The 22,121-nt window shown below is 41.6% G+C and overlaps 1 protein-coding gene across 1 annotated transcript in view; it reads left to right on the top strand.

Moving 5' to 3' along the window:
- Positions 1–22,121, top strand: part of TTC27 (tetratricopeptide repeat domain 27) — an 80,984-nt gene that overhangs the window by 43,596 nt on the left and 15,267 nt on the right. Inside the window, exons 10-15 of the mRNA XM_081904741.1 lie at positions 1,378–1,473; positions 3,270–3,392; positions 9,733–9,960; positions 13,762–13,860; positions 16,165–16,217; positions 19,215–19,380. Of these exons, the coding sequence (XP_081760867.1) occupies positions 1,378–1,473; positions 3,270–3,392; positions 9,733–9,960; positions 13,762–13,860; positions 16,165–16,217; positions 19,215–19,380 (765 nt within the window). The remainder of the gene's footprint in view (positions 1–1,377; positions 1,474–3,269; positions 3,393–9,732; positions 9,961–13,761; positions 13,861–16,164; positions 16,218–19,214; positions 19,381–22,121) is intronic.

Raw genomic sequence — 22,121 nt, 5'->3', positions numbered from 1 at the left:
TATGATTTCTGAATAGAATCCCAGCCAGTAATCTGGCTGTTGAATTTGGACAAGTTAAAGCATTGCAGTATTTTAATCTAGGTGCTAACAGAGTATGGAGTACGGTGGCCAAGTCTAAAAGTGGCCGGCCTGAATTGGAAATATGTGCTCCTAGCCACTAAGGCCACCTGATCCTTCAGTGACAACTCCCAAGGTACAGACCTGTTTTTCCCAGAAAAATGCAGCCCTGTGTGGAACAGGCTATCTTCCCACCTCCTGGAACTTGGAACACATGACACCTCTTGGCTTTCTTCCATTCATCTTCGATTTACACACTTGAACACTAAGCAGCCCGATTCAGAAGTAAAGTTTGTGTGTTTCAACACATTAGCAGGGAGTGGAGCAGAGCCTCACCAACTAGCCCAACTTTCAGTCATGCATGCTGCTTTGACCCACTCCTGGCACCAACATTAGTGGGTGATAATGCCTTTGTGTATACTTCTGAATAGGGCTTCACAGTGGTGAAGTGAGAAATGCTGACAGAATCAAAAAGTCGTTTTCAGGTAATGAATGGGAACAATCTCCTTGTCCCCTCATGGATGAACATAGGCATCAAGTCTCAGCTTGAAGTTGGGATCTTGATCCTCAGCACCTCTATAAATACACTTCATGTATTCATGAAGCCTCCCTCACTGCAAACGTTTATACCGAACACATAGGCATTCGACAGTGGGCAAGTCAGTGTGCGTAAAGTCAGAGGTGGGGCTCATTGGCGCAGCCCCACTCACACCTTGAATCAATGTATGAGAATTACTTCTGAATGGGACTAGTGTGTCCATAGCAGAAACCGCATTCTCTAAAACTGTAAAATCGAAACACTCCTGTCTTTATTAGCTAGTGCAGCAGCCAATTTTGAGTAGGAACGTGAGATAGCATCACCAAGTAGAACTAGTATGATTATAAAGTTGAGGATATGTTCGCCTCAGATGTGGAACATGGGGATCTAAAAAAATGAGAGAGGTGTGCTTTGTTAAGTGAAATTTTAATGTGGAGTCCATCAGTGGTTTATGTGATAGGCTGTGATAGCTGTGTTGCTCTTCTGTTATCTCCTGTCGCTATTGCCTACTTTGCTGACCACTGAGACTACAAGCTCTTCAGCGTTGGCTGTCTCCCTGTGTAAGAAGTGGTATATTTCATAAATTTTATGGCATGTTGACATTTACAATACCATCCCATTCATTTTTCCAGTGTGCTGTGTGCAATGGGACTTACTTCCTTGTTTGAGTGCTTAGAATAGCAGCCTTAAGAGCTGTGCTGTTGTAGTTTTGTTACAGTCCTAGACAGAATCGTAAATACTGTTAAACTTCCATTTATATACAATGTGTTTTGTATTCTCAGGCTATTGCAGACCAATTTGAAGACAAGAAAACATCAATTTGTGAACGTATGAAACTATTTTACAGTTGCCAAGTTCCTCCACATTGGGCTATCCAGGTACAGAATAACTGGTGCATAATGTTTTAGTTAGAATTCACATTACATTTGATTTTTAAGCATTTCATTTTTGAAATGCCCTAGCTGAGATATTGTACTGGGGAAATGATTGCTTGTTTTGTTAACATGAAGAATGCTACAGATTTCTCTCTGTTTTAAATATATTTTCCCCAGCTTTTGATTTCTCCTCCAGTATTGAATTGTTTGTTGTCTCTTCTCCCTCCCCAAACAAACATAATGATTTAGCTTAAAGAATAATACTTTCACAAATATCCAATAAGTCATGATCCAGGAAAGAAATTAAACTGTCTCCCCACCCCCCTTTTAAACTGTCTTAACATATTATCAGTGGGGACACACATAACCACAAATTGAGAGCTTTAAAATCCAGCTTAATAGTTAAGATACTGTGGTCAAGAGACTTCTTTCAACTTCTAACTTAGATTTGCAATCTGTTTGTATTTCTCTGACACAGTAGAAACCATTTTAACATTTTCCCCCTTTAAAAATGTTTTTAACCTTCCAGTTCACAAAAAACCAGTGTGGTTTTAATTTCTAGCTTTTCTGGCCAAACCAATATTCCGAGTCCTACTGAGAGGTATATTGGTGATTTATTATTTACAGTGGTTGCAATGTTTTCCTAAGTAGCACTGCCCATTTCATACATTTCTCCCATACTTAACCTATTGCATGTAAATCATACATATGTCAGGAATCGTAACTCCTCCAGCCTGGCCTTCTGTAGAATGCAAGGTCACCTGAGGCCACAAACTGCTTTCCTCTCTTTCACTCCCAGAAACCCGTGTAAAAGGAAACGGGAAGAGACTTGTGATGCATTTGTCATCAGCTCACTCTTAGGGGCTCTTTGGCTGTGTTCCAACATCTCACCCATTCTTTTGTTTGTTCTATCTCCCTGAATCCTATCTTGTCAGCCTGCCTGTTTCCTACCTATTTGCTTTTCCTTGATCCTGGTTAAGTCCCCAGTCAACTTTGTTGCTTCTCAGTGTCAGCGGGAGGTAGGTTAAATGAAAGTGGCTGATCTACAAGGCAGTAGGTAACATGCTGATAGAATTCCCAGCAGTCAGTGTTACACCTTATCCCAACTGCATACGGAGAAGCGTCAGTATGACCCAGACTCAAGGCAGAGGAAGTCAACAATGGCCAGCCACAGTCTCAACTAGGAATGGTTGCTGGTCATCTATGCAGCAACTTGGCTCATAAGGACATTTCTCCATGTAGTTCCATTATAAAAGCACAGTCTAGAAGAGAAGTGGGGAATCTGTGGCCCTACAGATGTTACTGAATTATGCCTCCCATCATCCCTGACGGTTGGCCATGCTGGCTGCAGCAGATGGGAGTTGTAGCCCACATCTGGTAGCTCCATCATCCCTGACCACTGGTCCTGCTAGCTAGGGATGATGGGAGTTGTAGTCCAAAAACCAGCTGTTTTCTCCAGCTGAGACCAAAGTTTGGGAAATGCAGGTCTAGAGAAATACTGTGGAGAGGAGGGAGCTGCTGGCTGTGTTTATGATTTAGTTCTTAGTGAATTAAGATTGTAAGACCTATGCCTAATCTCTGCTTGTGTTGATTTTAAAAGATTATAAGTGCTAACTCAGTAGATTTTTATGCTTGATTTATTTAGCTATCGTATATTAAAGACTTATTTTTTGGAATTCCCATGCCCTTCTAAGCTCAACTTGAAACACTTTAAATTGTTTTCCACCTTATATATATTTGCTAAATGGTTTTCTAGGGGGAAATTCTGGATTTGAATTTTTCAGTATCTTCCTTTGCAGCGGCAGCTTGCAAGCTTACTATTTGACCTTGGATGTACCAGTTCAGCTCTGCAGATCTTTGAAAAGCTTGAAATGTGGGAGGATGTAGTTATCTGCTATGAAAGAGCAGGACAGCATGGAAAGGTAGAGTACATCTACTTATTTTCACTGTGTTTATACATAATGTACCCCAGAGATGCATACATGCACAAGTACATGTACATCAGTGCCCTGCACGAAGCAACTTCCTTTCACTGGAACATATGGTAAGGGTCATCATGAGAAGGAAAACTGCTTCCCATAAATTTTTATAAAATTATTCAGAACAGTATTTATGTACTACTACAAAGACTAATGTGATGGACTTGCATGAATGGTCTTCCCTAGAATCCCAGAATTAAAAAGTACCAGAAGATCATGGAGTGCAACTACTAAGTTGAGCCAAGATCTGTACCACAATGTTCTTGTAAACAGAGAGCAGGATTGAATGAGTTGGAGGCAATTCCAGATAGCTGAAGCAAATGAGCCAGGTCGGATGATATTTGTCATTGCGAAAACTCATTGTAAAAACTCTACAAAATGACAGAGAGGTGAAGGACTTCCTTCTGGTCTCTCTGATTAGAGGTTTGGGGGCTCCTGACTTTCTTGCCTGTGACCTTCTTTCTCTCATGCTTTCCTCTCCTCTTCCTTCCTCCCATGGTCCCAGGGCTACCGTTAAGATCCTCCTTAGAAATTGAAAGAGTGCTTAGTACCAAAGCCATCCATGTCTTCCCACTTCTGCAAGCATCCCTTCCCACAGGGTCAAGTCTGGCATACAAAAGGAACTGGCTGAGGCGGCAAGGCTAATCTAACCTCCAACAATACAAGAATTGCCTATGAAAACAACAGAATGAGGTGGCAGAGAACTGAGGTGAAGAACTGAACAGGCCGTTCCATTTCAGACCACCACTGGTAGAGGGTAAAAATAAAAATTTAAAAAATCCATGCCAATAATAAACTAGCACAAAGGGAGGGAGCTGTATTGCAATATGTCTCTTTCATGTATTTGCTGGCAACTTACATAGAAGAGCATTTTTAAAAATGGCACCCCAAAGGCTAGTTCATTCTTCCACCTCAGAATTCTGCAACTTCAATCTTGATGTCTACATCAGCCGTTTGTTCATAGAAAAAGACAAATGGGGAAACGCTGAAGGGAAAGAGAGTGGGGAAGATTGGGGATAAGAATGGAAATGAAGTAGAGACCTTGCGCCTACAAGAATCTGCAGGGTTAGCACAGGTTTGAAGAGTGCCCTGAAGCAGTCTCCTGGGCAGAAAGCTGAATGAAATGGGAACTGAAAGGTGCCCTGTTATAGGAACAGGATTGCCTAATGGTTGTGATCTCATTAAGGCAGGACTGGGGTGCAAGGGTCATTGCATGGCAAAGAATACTAGTAGTATGATGCCATTAAACATCACAATATGAATTCCCCACCAAGTTATGTCTGGGAGATCACAAAGGATCTCTGACCAATCAGAACTTGCAGCCAGATGAATGAGGTGTGGGAAAAGGAAAAAGCATTTCCCAGGCAATTTAGGAATGATCCACTTACCCCACTGGAAGATGCTTGCTAAAAGGATACCCTACTGTCATTGCCTTAGTGCTTAATTAGTGCTAAATAAGGGCATCTGTCTGCACTAGATATGACAGAGGGACTAATTAAGCTTGGCCATATCATCATTATGCACACTGGTTACTGCAAGGAAATTTTGCTGCACATCGACTACTATGGAGAGGTTATTTGGCAGGAATCACTAGAACTTTTCCTGATAGAAATATACTTAGCTTGAATGGCCACAGCTTCCTCTCATTGATTTGCAGTGGTGTTTCACTCGTTGCTCGCAGCAGAGCCAAAACAGACAAACAATTCTGGGATGCATGCAGAGTTCCAATTGAACCAAGCTTTCCTGTAACAAAGTTGTCTCTAATGCAGGAATTCCAGAAACCTTTACACAGTGGCCCGCTAGCTTCTTAAGCACAATGTTTCTCTCACTGCCACTTTCCAACCAGCTAGTCTATACTGTGCTGAGTGGCACTTAGGGCATCTTGGAAACCCACTATGTTGCATTCTTAGTCTCTGGATTTTCTGTATGGGGGCAAAGAAGTCTGGGGAAATAGAACCTTAAAATTTATAGCTACAGGTAGGTAACTATAAATTTTGGTCTGCCATAGTCGAAACAAAATAAAATAAAAATCCTTCCAGTAGCACCTTAGAGACCAACTAAGTTTGTTATTGGTATGAGCTTTCATGTGCATGCACACTTCTTCAGATACACACAGAAGCTCATACCAATAACAAACTTAGTTGGTCTCTAAGGTGGTACTGGAAGGATTTGTTTTATTTTGCTTAAAATTTACTGGTATGTTGATGTTGTTGCATGGGTTTTAGCTCATCTCTCTAGACACACACACACACACACACACACACACACACACCACACACCACACACATATGAGGAGGGGGTTGTCTATGAATTTTGGCCCAGAAATAGCAATCCTGCTCTGTAAAACATCACAGAAAAGAGTTTCTTAGTGTGAATTCCAAAAAAATGCATGAGCTTGGAAACCAGACAGGATGTTCTGGGGAAACCATCCAGTGTCTACATTTATTAATTGCCATCTGTATCCACATATTTGCTTCCCTAACAGCTGGATATGTAGACTGACTAGTGTGTATTTTAATTTTTCAGACATTGGGTTTCTCAGACATCTTGTTGGTTCTGTGTCTTGACAAATGTCCAGTATACCCAGCATACTGTGTCTAGTGTTTGCAATTTCTGATGCTCTAGAGAGCGTGTGTATGTGGAGGGTCATTCTTTTATAAGCTAATAATTACATATTTTCATGAATTTCCTTACATCTTGTGTCACAAAGGCAATAGCAGTTCTTCAACAAAACTATTTAAAAGGAAGTTATACTTGCAGAGACTAGAACATTAGACTCTGTTGTGATTTTCATTTTTCAGAAATACATATTCCACTATCTTCACTTCATCTTCCCCTGCCCATAGATATTTAGTTGCATAGGTGTAGACGCTGCAGTTAAACAATAGACTGAAGGATTTTGGATGGAAATCTCTAACAGTGCAATCCTAACCCTATATACTCAGAAATACCCTACTGGATTCAATGGGGCTTACTCCCAGGTAAATGGTATTAGGATTGCAGCCCAAACTGCGAAAATATAAATAATGACTGATATAAATAATGTGGAACTTCTCCCATGCTTTGCATACTATTCTGAGTAAATATCTAAATCTGGTAATTACAAAATGAACAAGTATGTGTCTTGGTGCCAAATTCTGTTGGGCTCCTTGCTTGTGCCAGAGCAATATGAGAATCCTATCAAGAATAAAAGTTTAGGCCAATATTTTCCATTTGTGTCAAGAGATAGGAAAACAGTATTTAGAGAGTGGATAAGGAAGGCATCTGGATTAAAATATTTCATAATTGGCAATTGCGTAATTTTTGAAAATACTTTCAACTAATTCTGGGATAAGACTAGAATACTGGAAACAAGGCTTCAAGTTCTGTGTGAAACACAACTGGGAGCTCTTTGTCTGTAAACTTTAATTTGTGCTTAGAGGGACACGGGTGGAGCTGTGGTCTAAACCACAGAGCCTAGGGCTTGCCGATCAGAAGGTCGGTGGTTTGAATCCCCGCAACGGGGTGAGCTCCCGTTGCTTGGTCCCAGCTCCTGCCCACCTAGCAGTTCGAAAGCACGTCAAAGTGCAAGTAGATAAGCTGTACACCCTCGGCCAATAAAGCAAGATGAGCGCCGCAACCCCAGAGTCGTCCGCGACGGGACCTAATGGTCAGGGGTCCTTTTACCTTTAATTTGTAAATCAGAAGAACTTTTTGAAATGAAGAGCTTCTTTTAAAGTTCATTATTTTCCTTTAAAAAATCAAACAGATAGCTATCACCATTATGTAAAGTTGTGATTCTTCTATAAATTGTTTTTTCAGTGCTCAGAGTAGTATTTTAGTTTGTTTTTATTTGTTTTATTTATTAGTCACTTCTTTCAAAAAATGAACTCAAACCAACTTATAAAAACAACTTTCTATAAAAAGCAGCATGTCACTAAGCAGGGGAAAAAAACAGGGAAATATTTGGATATGATCAATACATGACCAGGTGAGGATTCCAGCATTGTTTCCTTGGAATAATTTGGTGGCCAGGAGATTACAAAAAGTCAGGAATGTAGACATAGTAGGCAACTTGTATTTATTACTGATACAGTATGGTAGTGAGAAGGTACTTTGGGATCTGCTGGTGGACCTCTGGGTGATTTGCAGATCAGCAAGGGTTTCTGACTTCCAATGGTTTAATAATAGCAACAGCAAAATTACTTTTTCCAAGTAAATTAGTCTGCTGAAATGAAGAAAGCTAAGCAGGAGTGGGCTTTTGTGTGAGAGGTCTCTAAGTTCAGCTCAGATCTGGTAACTGAAAACAATGGTGTCTAGAGCTGCACAGCAACCATCCAGTTAACATTCCTCAAAAGTAGATATTTATGATCAACCATGACATGGGTGTTAAAATCTTTTAGGAGCTTTCTCCTAATTGCCTCTCACAAGGAGGCATTAATTACTTTCTGGACTCTGCTTGTCATTCTAGTGCTGCTGAATATTAGAAGACAAAAAGGGCAAGGGTTATGCAAATGAGTGATAACCTCACCCCACCAAGATCTCGTCTACATCATCAGGCCTCCACGAGTGGAACTTGTTAAATAAAACAGGGCAAAACATTGTACTGGACACATCCAAAGACTTAACAGTAGAATTAGTGGCATATGAGTTTAGGCAGATATGAGCAACTTTATCCTCCAAATGCCTAGTAAATAAGTTGCAACAGACTACTGGGAGATCACTCTGCAGACCAAGCTAGAGAAGACTTTGAATAGTTTGGGGAGGGGGGACTCCATTGAACACCACTGAGTAGATACAATGGTGGCAAAGTAGTATTGTCACCTTGAGGTCATCACTACCACAGAGTAGGCTTGAAAATTAGGTCTTGTGTTTGCTTGGCTTAACTCAGTCTTGCACCATCTTTTGCTTGGCGTTGCCAGGGTTTGAAGCTAGGCATATCACTGAACTGTACCCCTCCACTTCAGATAGGAAAAAGAATTCACTACAGATTTAGTCCAGGCCTGCTCAGAGGTACAATTTTGTGAACTAGAATGTTTAATATTACTGAATGGCTGACCTGCATATCTAGCATACTGTACTAGGCACTACCACTCAGTGACCTGGATTTGAGAGAGTCTTATGCAAGGATGAGGAAAAGGAGCAGGTCGCTGTGCACTTTTCACCTCAGAGATGTTTATTCACACTGTAGACTGTTGCTCCAAAGAGAGGGGGGAAGAAAGAATTGCCTGGGTCTTTAACTGCCTCACCATGGCTGCTCTCTAACTCAAGCTGTTTCTTGTTCCTTTAGAAAACTTATTGTGCAGCCTGAATAATTCTCGACAAGCAGGTTTTGCAGCAATCATGCCATTTTCACCTTTGATTTGATTCAGTCTTGTATTTTTCTTGCAAAGGTAACAAGTCTTCTCCCCCCCCCCCATGTGCATTGCTCTTGGTTGCAAAATATGTTTCAGAATGGACACAGTTCTAAAACCAACTCCCTAATGACAACAAATATTGCTTGAATTCAGTAGAACTTATAGGGAAGCAAGAAATAGGCCCAGGTGCCAAATTGTATAGCAGAGGTTTTTAACCTTTTTGAATCCGCTGCTCCCTTCAACATTTACATTCTTTCTGCGGCACCCCTGTGAGGCTCAGGAACCCAGTTGTGCCACCCCTTGCCTGCAGAGCTGGCAACCCCTCACCCCTTTTCGAAAACCCTCCCTTGTGGAGTATCCCCTCAGCCTCCTCTATCCTCTTCTTGGGAGGCCTCTGGGAAGCAGCTGCTACTGCTTCAGTCGAGCTTCCCCCCTCACCCTCCGCCCTAAAGAGAGCTGCCTCCCAGAGGCACCATTCGCCTGTGGAGCTTACAGCCAGGGCTGCAGCACTAAATGGTTGTGCAAACCTTGGGGAGGCAGAGACACAAGAGGGCAGCAGAGGAGGAAGGGAAGGGAAGAGGGACAGAGGCCAGTGTTGCCCGCAACACCCCTGAACATCATTCAAGGCACCCCAGGGTGCCATGGCACTTTGGGTGACAACCCCTCTTGTATAGCATTCTGGACCAGAGGCGTGAGGAGTGGTCAGTGCCTTGGGGAACCCACTAAAGTCAGCCTGCCCAGGGGCCCTCAAAATCTGAAGCCAGAAAGAGTATTGTGCATGCTGACATTTCTGACTTGTAGAAAATGAAAACAAAACATGCACCTGTCCAATATAATTACAGCCATTTTTGGGCTTCTGAAAGACTACTTTCTACCTCACATATCTGGCAGCTAACCAAGGCGAACCAAGTGAAAGCAGTGCTAAAAATGGTGCTTTCTTTCCACAGGCAGAAGAAATTTTGAGGCGGGAGGTAGAGAAGAAAGAAACACCGAGTTTATATTGCTTGCTTGGGGATGTCCTTAAAGACCATTCTTACTACGACAAAGCTTGGGAATTGTCAAAGCACCGCAGTGCCCGGGCTCAGCGCTCCAAAGGCCTTCTCCACCTTCGCAACAGGAACTTCAAGGAATGTATAGAGTGCTTTGAGCAATCCGTGAAGATTAACCCCATGCAGGTAAGACAATAAGAACTATATTTGTGTGCTGGCTTCTGAAGAATTACACAACTTTTAGAAGACATCTGAAGGCAGCCCTATTTTCAACGCTTCATGCTTTGTTTTTAGATATGCTGTAAGGCACCCAACCAGATGGCGGGATAATAATAATAATAATAATTAATAATGGTGTATGTCTTAAGTGCCACATCTCCTGCCATATATATCTTTTTAAAGTCCTAAAAGCCTTAGGACATGGTTACCTAAAAGACTTCCTTCTCCAATATGTACTTACCTAAACCTTAAAATCCTCTTCAGATACCCTGTTCTAGTTGGGCCCACCAAATGAAGCGAGGTGGGCATCCACCAGGGATAGGACCTTTTCAGTAGTAGCACCCTGGATATGGATCCCAGAGAGGATTGTCTGTCACCATATTTGTGGCTTTCTTTAGATGACTTTGGTAACCTGGCGCTCTGTTTTTAATGGTCTGTTGTGTTTGAATACGTTTTTTCCCTTATCTATCATCTATCTATCTATCAAAATTTCTTTATCACTTGATTGTCAGAACACCTTTAAGTGGCTTACAAAAATATAAAATGAAACATTAAAATTGTCAATAAAAAGCTGTTAAAAACAGGTATTTAAAATTTTCAGAACATTATTAAAATCACCAGTAGCTAAAAAGATTAATGGTTCTATGGTTTGCTTTGTATTTTGGTTATTTTGGACTTCTTTATTTAAACCACCCACAGAACTTCATGGCAGAAGTCATAAAATATAGTTTGTTGGAGCAAAGCAAACCGCAGTCTCTGGTCTGGATGTAATGCTGAGCTATGGATCCTGATTTGTTTCCTCCACATGCTAGTGGGGAGGAGACAGCCAGCCCAGCTTGGCACTTCATAGTAAACCATTAACTGTGGTTTACTGTGACGTGTGAGCTGGGCCCGTTATGTAAGGTGATTCATTCAAAGCTACGTAAAGAGCAGCTGGTAACTAATAAAAATATTTTCCATCACTTTGAAGAAGTAGCGGTCTAATCATGAATTTATTTTTTTCAAGTACAGTATAGGCAAAACGTTTCATTCAGATATTCTCATTTGTGCAGCTGCCACCACCTAGTTTTCAGAGATCCCTGCCCCTTTTCATAGCAGCTTCCCATACCCACATCAGAGGCCTTCCCTGTTACTGGGATATCTCAGTCGGTAGAGTGAGACTCTTAATCTCAGGGTCATGGGTATGAGCCACATATTTGACAAAAGATTCCTGCATTGCAGAGGGTTGGAGTAGATGACCCTTGTAGATCCTTCTATCTCTATGATTCAGTCCTCTGGGAGAGGCTTCTTAGGCAGCTATATTAGGAAGGATAGGGTAGGAAATCCATGCTGTGCAAACAGGCTTACATAATATTTTCATGCAACCCATGTTTGCACGTTTCTGCTGTTGGGGAAACCACTATTCTGATGCCTTGAAGGTCAGCAACTGAAAATTTGAGTTTGAAATCTACTTAATTAGACCCTAAACTAAAGGTTGAGGTGAAAAGGAGTGGCTGGGTTAAATGAGACATCTATCATCACATTTGGGCCAATTCACTGCAAGTAGGCCGCTATCAAGTATTATGTTGCTGCTGTTTTGATGTTTGACTGTGCAATTGTTGCATTTTAAAGTGACTTTTTTCGTATTAATGCACCATTCACTGCTATGGGTCACTCTTTGATCAAAAAGTGGTATATAAATAAGCCATAATATAAAACAATTAATATTTCCACTTCCTTTGGGCATTTGTAATAAATGTGCTTAGTCTAGGCTCCATCATTATTTATTACATCCATTCATCATTTATTTTACATGAAAATGTGTCAAAGTGACTTAACAATGTAATAATAAAAACAACAATCTATATTAAAACCAAACACAAGAACAAGAATAAAACCACAAACTGCCTTTGTAAGGCTCCTTTGTTTTTTAACGTGAGATGCATGTGCCAACATTTGCTTTGTTCTTGAGTGTAGTTCCAAAGTTAACACTTCAATCAAAGCAGCAGTTTCAAAAGCAGAATTAATTCTGACCTTTTTTTCACACATCTGCACGTTGTAAGCTTGAATTATTTCACTTACATGATAAAGAGTTATTTGAAGAACTAGTGACATTAACCCATTTAAGAGGTGTGATTCTAGTTTGTGTTAGCAAACTGCTTAGGCAGTGAAGAAGCAATATACTCTTGAACCATACATAGAATATGGTATCTTAAACATGAAATCCAAATAGAAATTCATAGTGTCCGTACCAATGTGGCAAGTAGTGGCCACAAGGATGCAAGGCATACCAAAACCAATCAAGAGATTGACAAAACGAGGCTACTAATTAGTACTTTTTCTCTGCAATCAGTAGTGCAAATATATAAGCCACTTTTTGGGGGGGGCGTTTAAAGTAGGAAGGTGGGAAGTTTGTTCCAGGTGAAAATTTCCCTTGAAATGTTTCTCATGCTGTATTCCCTCTTGTTTGCAACTGCGGTTCAGGGAAATAGTTTGCTACCAGAAACATCCCCCTGCATTTAGTGATTATTCAGAGCCTCAGGGTTTTTGGGTTTTGTTTTTTTTTGCAGTTGTGAGTGATTTGCCAGATCCCATTCCAACCAACATAATTGCCTACGGAAGTCATGGTTTCTCTCACTCCAGCTTTTCTTTGCAATTATTTCACTGTTGGGCCCTCTAAAGGCCTCCATCTCCTACAAAGATGACTTAAACATACTTCCTGCAATTCAGTGGCAGTACCCTTTCTTCCTCGGAAAAATGTGTCTCTATAGAATCATTCCAGTGCTGCCTCTAATTAGACAGAGGCACACACAAACACACAGGCCTCCTTTTGGCAGGAAAAAACCCAAATACTGCTTTATCTGGACTTTCAAATTTTAACAGCCTAATATTACTCCATTCTGTATTTCATCATTGATACTGTTGAAAAATAGCTCTCTTCTGGCCTATGCAAAGATGCAGGCGCAGCCTAGCATATGGCCGCTGTAGGGCCACCTTATGAGCGGCACTGTTTTAGAGAGAAGCTGGGAAACTATAATTTAAGAAACCGAGAGAAGCTGGTGCAGGAGGGGAAGAGGGACTAGGAACTTGTAACCCAGCACACAAAATTTGGTTTGTTGGACCAGGTCAGCTGTGTCAGAAAGAGACTCTTTTGAAAACAGAATGTGAGTTTTAGTAATTATTTCCCCTCAGGGACACCTGCTCTTCTTTTAAAAATCAATTTAATATGGTTTTATTATCTCTATGTGACAAAGTATTAATAATGAAACGATACAGGGCATTATGGTGGGCTGGCAGTGGCAAAATGCTATTTCCACACTGAACAGTTAATGAATTTACAGAGTTAGTCAATGAATTTTACATAAATATGTCATTTACAAGATTTTTGTTGGAACTTATTCTTGGTTAGTTTTGCCACTACATCCTGCTCCTTCATTTTCCACAACAATCACATTTACAAGAAGAATGTATTATACAAACTGGTGTCTCTGTGGATACATCTGCTTCTTCTCAGGGGCTATTTGCATCCTCACAGCTGCATCCCCTTATTGCCCTTTCTGATGGTGGCATCACAGCCAAGAAGTGGCTGCTGTATCTTTGTCGAGTGTCCAACCTGCAGATTGACTCTTGAAGCTCCATCAGACCTATGGCTTTAGTTAGATAACATACCTTGGGGTAACTCCAAGAAAAGTGATGTGGCCTTTTGCACAATAAAACATAGCCAGTTTTCCAGGCAAACACTGCAATTGTTGTTTTGTTTTTGTATGCTCCCCCTTGCTGACCTTTCAGTTAGGTGTGTGGTTTTCCTTGGGCTGTGCCTACTTAGCTTTGGAAGATTATGAAGGTGCTGCCAGAGCATTTCAGCGCTGTGTGATATTGGAACCTGACGTAAGTACAATAGGTTTAAGGTAACATTGGTGTTGCTTTGATTCTCTTTAACGGTATTTTTTTAATCACTTTTCTGGGCAAGCCCATCCAATGTAAGTTGATTAATAAACAGACTGATCAATAAGCAAGCCAGTAAAAACAAAATAAAACTATATAATCTAGCCTGTAAAACAATATCACGCCTGGAAGGCTAATATAAAAATATACATTTTCAGTGCCTTCTGAAATCCATGCATCATGTTTACCCTAATACAGATCTGATGGAAAAGAATTGCAAAGCCATGGAGCCACCACGGAAAAAGACCATTCCCTTTCGGCTTTCTGTCATGGGAGGAGGATACTTAAGGAAGGAGTTAGTGCTGTTAGAGTGTGGGCCAGCAGTCCAACAAATTGCTTTAACCCAGGAAAGCATTTGATTAAAAAGATATTGGTTATCATTGTCATGCTTTCGTAGACTACGTTTTAAGCTTGTTTATTTAAAAATATTTTTATCTGAGAGACGGCAACTACAACAATCCATTGCTGAGTTGGGTGTAGCTGCCACAACATGCAGGGATTGTCAGAGCAGCACAGAGCCCTGTTTCATTCCTCCTCTTCTCTTCCCCTGACTGTAACCATAGTTTAGTGTTACAAGAACAAGACAAAGCAAGCCTCTGCTCAATTCTTCTCACCCAGTGCAGCTGTGAAGAGGAGGTCCAAAGTCTTTCCTTGTGTTTTAGATTAACTATAGCTTGCCATGTTGTCTGAACCTGCCAAGCTGTGATTCATTTTAACTATGTCTTGTTGAAATGAGACAACGGCAAACCAACATTTAAGAAGCTGGCTTGTTTCTGCATCACATAGTTGAGATCACCCACAGTTGGTGGTGAGTGCTACTTCCAAATACTAGTTGCTGGAAACTACAAGAGGGGAGTGTGCTCTTGGTCGCCTGTTCTGCTTGCTGGTTTTTCACAGGCACCTGGTTGGCCACACTGAGAACAGGTTGCTGGACTAGATGGGCCATTGACGTGACCCAACAGGCTATTCTTATGTGCTTATGGTTCAGGTATAACACTAAACTGGTTAATCTAAAATAGAAGTGAAGGTTTCCAGCCTCCTCACAGCTGGTGGGTTGGTGGAGGGAGGACACAAAACCCATGGCTTGCTGTGGTTTCTCCTCATTGATGTTAAACTGGGCAAAATCAGTAATTCAACATTGGAGCATTGCCCCAAATGAAATTATAATCATTCTCAGTCTGAGAAAGTGTGTCAGGTCTAGGGCTGGGCGATATCAGCTTTTCAACGTTGCAGTGTATCAGCAGCTAAACATCGCAGTTTAGCGATATACCTTGATGTTGAAAAAACAAGATGCATTGGCCTCTGCCTGGGAGACACTGGGTGAAACTGCTCCAGCTCTCACCTCAAGAGCTGAGGCGGTTTCACCCAGGCTTACAGGCTGGGACAATGCAGCTTGTTTGCACCGCTCAGCTGGGGGAAGGGAACACTCCCCCCACCCCCCAGTGGAGCAGCGGGGCTCCTTTAACTGCTTGCTGCGAGGAGGGGCAACACTCCTCAGTTGAGCAGTTTAAAGATGCAGAGAGAGGAACTAGCTGTATCAGCGAGGCACTTTTTTCTCCCTCTCCATCGTATGAGGGCAGAGTGGGATGGCGATTTCACTCAGTGATATATCTGTCCCTCTGCCAGCAGCACCCACTGGAGGAAGGAACTATTGACTTCCTCCAGCGGACGCTGCTAGTGGAGGGACTCAGGAGCGGTGGCGGTTTCGCCAGTGATATACCGCTGAGTGAAACTAACATCACATTCTGCTCCTCATACCAGTCCTGGGTGATACATAGATATATTGCCCAGGCCAAGTCAGGTCTGTGCTCTTCTAATATCTCCCAAATTCTCAGACTATTTTTAAGGTTATTGTTCAATGTCCTGTCAAAATAATACCGCCTGGTATGCCACTGTTTCTACTGTTACACTAACTTTATACTGCAACAACCTAAAAAAAAATTAAATATGGGCACTATCCTAAATCTTGCCATACTCCTAATGGCTATGAATCAAGCAAAGGTAAGCCCTTGAGTGGCATATGCTTTAAAATTCTCTCAAAATTAGCAGGTCTTTAAAATATCTAACTCCGGCTCGCTTATACCTATTGATTGGTGCTATAATTTAACAGTCAAATTTAAATGTCAAATATGTTGAGACACAAATCAGTGTTTTCTGATAACACAGATTCAGTGTGCTCAGTGTTTAAATAGGTATCCTTACTCCTGTATGTTTGCTCTCTACTTCAAGCATTTGTTTTCCCCACAGAATGCCGAGGCTTGGAACAATTTATCAACTGCATATATCAGATTAAAACAGAAGTAAGTACATCAAAGGGATTAGTAACTGCTGCATCCAAAGTAAACAGTGCTGGTTTCCTCCCTCTCCAGCTTCCCCCACAATTCCTCCCAGCTCCTGGGCGTGCTTCCCTCGTGATCTACTTTATGATCACCTTAGGACAAGCCTCCCACCACGAGGAGCATTAGAAAGGTAGAGATATCATTGAGAAGCCTTTGAAAAGGAAAAGCAACTGTTTAGATTCCTCCCCAAACTGGGTGTCGCAATGCAGAATTTATTGCACAGGATACTGTTAATTGCAAGTGCTGTACTGACTTCATCGTGCAAGGGAGGCCCTGCTCTGCATCCTGATCCTTTATACAAAAGAGCCCTGCAGAATCAAATGCCCACGCTTTTCTGTATTGTGGACCCCCCCATGCTGTATCTATGGGGTGTATATCCCCTCCCACCGACCCACCTGGCTTTTCCAAAAAGCATTCCAGTATTCTTAATAACTGTAATGTCATTAACTGTGGAATTTTTAGCTGGCTGTTTTTATTACTTGTTAGTTGCAGTGTTTATTGTGAATTCTGCTTTTGGTCAGTTTCAGGTGGCAGAGAATGGGGCATATAAATATTTATGTACATAACTGCATTCTTACTTTAAAAAAAAACAAGCTGGCATCTAAATCTGATTTCAGTCCCTTTGGAAAAAATATATAGCTAAGGATGCCTATTGTAGTCACATAATCAAGGGGGAAGTTGGCAGTTTTAGTACTAGCCTCATGGTAGCAGATGGTATCAACGTGCATAATAAGCCACTTGTTTTCTGCTCCCTAGAAGAAGCCATTAATAAATCTTGTGAAGGGACCCGATTTCTTAGTTCTGTATGCTTGCTCAGTTTATGTAATGATGTCTGGAGTAGATACCTTTTTGATAATGCAGTTCTTTCAGAAGTTTGGTATCATAAGTAAGTTGTCAAGATAATTTTTTGGTTGCTCAGGCTGTGTCCCATTAATCATCTACCAAAAAGAATGCAACTTAAAAAGGCAAGGGAGAAAAATGAGAGTTAAAAAAAATAATGCTTGATTCTTCTCTTTCCCCCCCTCCCCCCCACCTCACCCGCTTGCATCACTGTGAACAATTTATCTGCTTTCTGGAAGCAAACTGAAAATGAGAAAATGAACAGGGAGTTCACAAAGTTGTGGACACAGGAAACAAATTGCCAAGAAAGTGCATTGAACCAAAAGCCATAAATAAGTTCAAGAGGCCCTTAGACATATTTATGGAACATACAGACTGAAAGATTCAGTTGCTACGGAGACTGCAAGGAACAAAAAAAATAGATGTAAAGAGATACAAATGTTTGTTCAAGAGTCCTTTTCAGACAAATGTCCTTTTCAGCAACTTTCAGAGTATGTAGAAGTATCCCCGAGAAACTTTATAGCCAATTACCTAAATGAAGAAAATCAGACTAGAACATTTATCACACTAGAACTTCTTAATCTCTCTGTGGAGGCTACATAGGCTTCTAAGGTGGCTCATTTTTAAGTCAGCAAGTAAATTTTATTTTATCCAGAGAGTGATTAATCTGATCCTTTTGTTCTCCCATTCACATGTCATGGTGCAATTTCTGGACTCTTTATGTACCTGTATTGTTCCCTTAACTGGAATGACATCCCCATCTTGCGTCTCTTATCTCTTCTCATAAATTAGCTCACAGAACAAGAGCTGTGGTGAAATTTCACCTGGCAGAGATTTGCACAAAAAATGGTGTTCCATATTTAACGCTTGATCAGTTTCTGTCATTGAAAGCTACTATTTAATTTCTCATCCTCACAACTAAATCAAGATGACTTACCATTTAATCAAGACTTACAAAATACAGTGTAAGAAGTAAAAGGGGAACTGTCTATCCCAGGGGTAGGCAACCTAAGGCCCGGGGGCCGGATCCGGCCCAATCGCCTTCTCAGTCCAGCCCACGGACAGTCCAGGAATCAGTGTGATTTTACACAAGTAGAATGTGTGCTTTTATTTAAAATGCATCTCTGGGTTATTTGTGGGGCATAGGAATTCATTCATTTCCTCCACCACCACCCCAAAAAATATAGTCTGGCCCACCACATGATCTGAGGGACAGTGGACTGGCCCACGGCTGAAAAAGGTTGCTGACCCCTGGTCTATGCCAATGGGATTAAAATAACATGGAGAATTTTTAACATTCTAACAATGCAGTTAAGAATAGTAGGTGGCAAATAGCAAATCTGTGAGTGCTATAGTTTAACAATGTCAAAACCTTTTGTTTTTCATCCTGGCTGAGAGAAGCACACATATTCATCTTTAAACAAGCAGCATTCTCTGCTTGTTTATCTGCTTTAGCCTATTTGTAAAGGGGAAGTGTAGTAATCTTCCATAAATTCTAGACTAGCAGGTATTTCACAGAAAAATAACAAAATGGAGTGCCTTATATATGTATGTTCTCCCCCCCCCCCCGGTATAATAGATTTCAAGGTGGGGGGGGGGAATACAGCAAAAAAATTGTCAGAAAGCCATTTTTACTACATTCAAATGCTGTCACTGGAAAATCTAGAACCCCTTCACATATAGCCCAGCATCGTGAGAGTTGTTTCCCTGTGGAGCAGTCTCTCTCCTGCAATGCCGTGCCCTGAATGCAAATGATACAATGATGTGGATTGCTCCTTTGCAATTGGCAGCCTCTTTTGCAGACAGGTGCTGCACTCAGCTGTATGGGATCACACAACAGGGAAGCATCTCTCATGTCACTGTGATTATGTGTGATGGGGAGCCCTGCCAACAGATAACAGCAATAAAGGTTATGGCATGAAGCATGCTGGTATAAAGGGAAGGGAATCATCCATCTCTTGTCAAATCAGAAAAGCAACTCTTAGGATTGTGGTCTTCTTTGTATATACATTTTTTAAAATGATAAACCTTCTAAAGAAGTGAATAAGGCTGGGGGGTGGGGATCGAATGGCAAAGCAAAAACCCTTGTGTGTTTTAACTTATTTAATTTTGAACCAGAATTAAAGCATTCCGGACCCTTCAGGAAGCTCTCAAGTGTAATTATGAGCACTGGCAGATTTGGGAAAATTACATTCTCACCAGTACAGACGTTGGAGAGTTTTCAGAAGCTATTAAAGCTTATCACAGGCTTATGGACTTACAAGAAAAGTATAAAGATGTCCAGGTGGGTTGTGTCTCTTTTTATTCAAGTGTCCAGTTTTAAAGATTTCAAACATGGTTCATGAAAACAGGTCATACTCAGGACAGCGATTAAAGAGCCTCCCATCTTATAGTGAAGTTGTAGGGTACCTCTGTTTCTTCTATAAAAATGTCAAGCCAAATCAAGACTTAAATGGAAGTTGCACATTCAGTCCATCCCCGACCACGATGGCATTCAGTGAGAATGCCTTCTACTATGAGCCCAGCAGCTGTTGCACTCCTTTGCAGTAGAACAGGGGCAGTAGAAGAAGAAGAGTTTGGATTTGATATCCCGCTTTATCACTACCCTAAGGAGTCTCAAAGCGGCTAACGTTCTCCTTTCCCTTCCTCCCCCACAACAAACACTCTGTGAGGTGAGGGGCTGAGTGACTTCAGAGAAGTGTGACTAGCCCAAGGTCACCCAGCAGCTGCATGTGGAGGAGCAGGGACGCGAACCTGGTTCACCAGATTACGAGACTACCGCTCTTAACCATTACACCATACTGGCTCCCAGTAGCCAACTTGGTGCCCTCCAGAGGCTAGAGTACAGCTCATATTAGCCAGTTGTTTGTGATTGTGGGAGTTTTAGTTCATGGAAACATGGGAGCATAAGGAGAAAATTCTGTCCTTGTGGAGGAAACCATGGCAATTTAGCCTTTACAGTGTCTTTTCTCTGTACACTGAACCTGGTAGGAAATCGGTGGTAGATTGTTTGTGGGACAGGGGACAATATTACGTTGGAACATGGTGATGCCAGTGGACATTCCCTGCCTTAGAATAAGGTTTTCATCCTACTGCTTAGCCTGAATGCATGGGCAGTGTCAGTGGATGTTTTAGCCTTTAGCATGCATCTAGGAATGTTACCTAAATGAATACAAACTAGGATTTTCCTTTTTAAAAAAATCATTCAGGAGCAGTGAAACTTCAAAATCAGTGGGAGTGATATAAATCTGCTGTTGGATTTTCAGAAGTCCAGGCTTGTGGGCACAGTCTAATGGCCTTTTCCCACAAAATAAATTAGATGTGGATTGTTTCCTTCCTCAACAGATTCCTTGCTGCTGTATTCATTAGTTGCTCTTTCAGATGGTAGCTGTATGTAGCTAACTATCTCAGTTGTCCGATAAATAAGGGGTTTCCCTCCCTAGAAATATAGGTGCCAATACTCACCATGAAGTTGTTACAATAAGTGCCAGACTGTTTAACAACAGCAAAGGTACCCCGTTACTGTGTGTCCTCGAGTACCCCTTGATAAAAACAAACATTTTTTAAAGCACAGAGATCTCCTTGTGGCCGGCTCTTACTTGTGTAAAAAGTGCTACATCAAAATGTATGCAACAAAGCAAAATCCCAGTAGGTGCAGGCAGACAGGCAGGGATGCCCACAGGATTTCCTGGGCCTGGTACATTGCATATGGCTAGCCCCCCTCAAGCAATCTACTGGCAAAAACTGCTGAGGATGTAAATATGTTAGTTTAGCCTAGCCTACCACACCAGGCTGCCACTGTTACGATTATTTATTGGATTTCTTACCCATGCTTCCCCGCAGGGTCCCAGGGTGGGTTGCAACAATATAAAAATTATTAAAAACAGTTTTAAAACAAATAACAATTGCAGGAATAGAGTGGATTCTATTACAATGATAAAAGGGGGTGGGGATAATGTGTGCAACCTTGAGCTCCTGGGTGGAGAAGCAAGAAACAAATATCTAATGTAATTCACAGCAGCCCATAGTCCTGATACTTAACAGCAGTATTGTTGCCTGCCGAGGCTGAAGCCTTTGCGTTTTGTGCTCTTTCTGTAGAAATGTCTAATTGAATTACATTTTCTTTTTCCAAAAAAAAAGAGGTAAAAGAAGGTAAGAATCGGGGGCCCCTGCTGGCTCATGGTTCAGTACCTGTTGGCAGCCCTGGGTGCAAGTTTTACTACTGCAGATAGCTACTGTCCTGCACCTGTGGCATGGGATTTTATTCGGTGCAATTTGCTACTTCTGTCAACTTCAGGATTTATACCATATATGCCAAACATTTTTTGGCAAGAGCTAAGTCACAGTTCACAACAATCACCTTTGACCATGAGAGTAAGGAGGATCAGACACTACTTTAGCAATGCTAATTGCCCTCTGTTTCACTGTTAAAGCTCAGCCGTTGCTGTTGCTCTAATGCTGGCTTGCTAAGAATGACAGAAGCATCAAATGCGTTGTGGCTTTTTTAAGCAGTCTGCTTCACTCTACAGTGCACAGCTCAATTTTATTTGTTTCTTGAGCAGGATATACATATGTGTTCAAAACAGGAGTTAATGGAAGACAGACACCAGCAGAGAAAACCCCACCATGTCATCTTGTGTCAGCACATAAACTCAGAGATAAGCAGTAAGGTTGATTCTTTATTCAGAGAGACAAAACCTAAGAGAGAACTCCATAGACGGGACTACCCCAAGGAGGCAGTCACCAGAACTGAGGATCTGAGCCTTCCCAGCAGTCGCGAACTCCTTCAAGGAGGGGGACTCTGTGCCTTTTGTCCTGCTACATGTAGCACCCCCTAGGCAGTCGACATCTTGGGGCGCCTCTCATGCGCATGCTCTAGTGGGATTACATTGAACTAAGAAAGCTAGATTGCAATTTTCTTTCAAGATCCAGTCCATTACTTTGATCCATTTTCGCAGGGCCCCTAAAAGTCGTGGGCCCACAGACTGCTGCCTATTCGGTAATCCAGCACTGTTTCCCCAGCTG

This window comes from Podarcis melisellensis, assembly GCF_964234715.1.
Source record: "Podarcis melisellensis genome assembly, chromosome: 3".
NCBI lineage: Eukaryota > Metazoa > Chordata > Lepidosauria > Squamata > Lacertidae > Podarcis > Podarcis melisellensis.
Note: the sequence above shows the minus strand (reverse complement) of the source record. Positions and strands in the feature narration are given on the sequence as shown.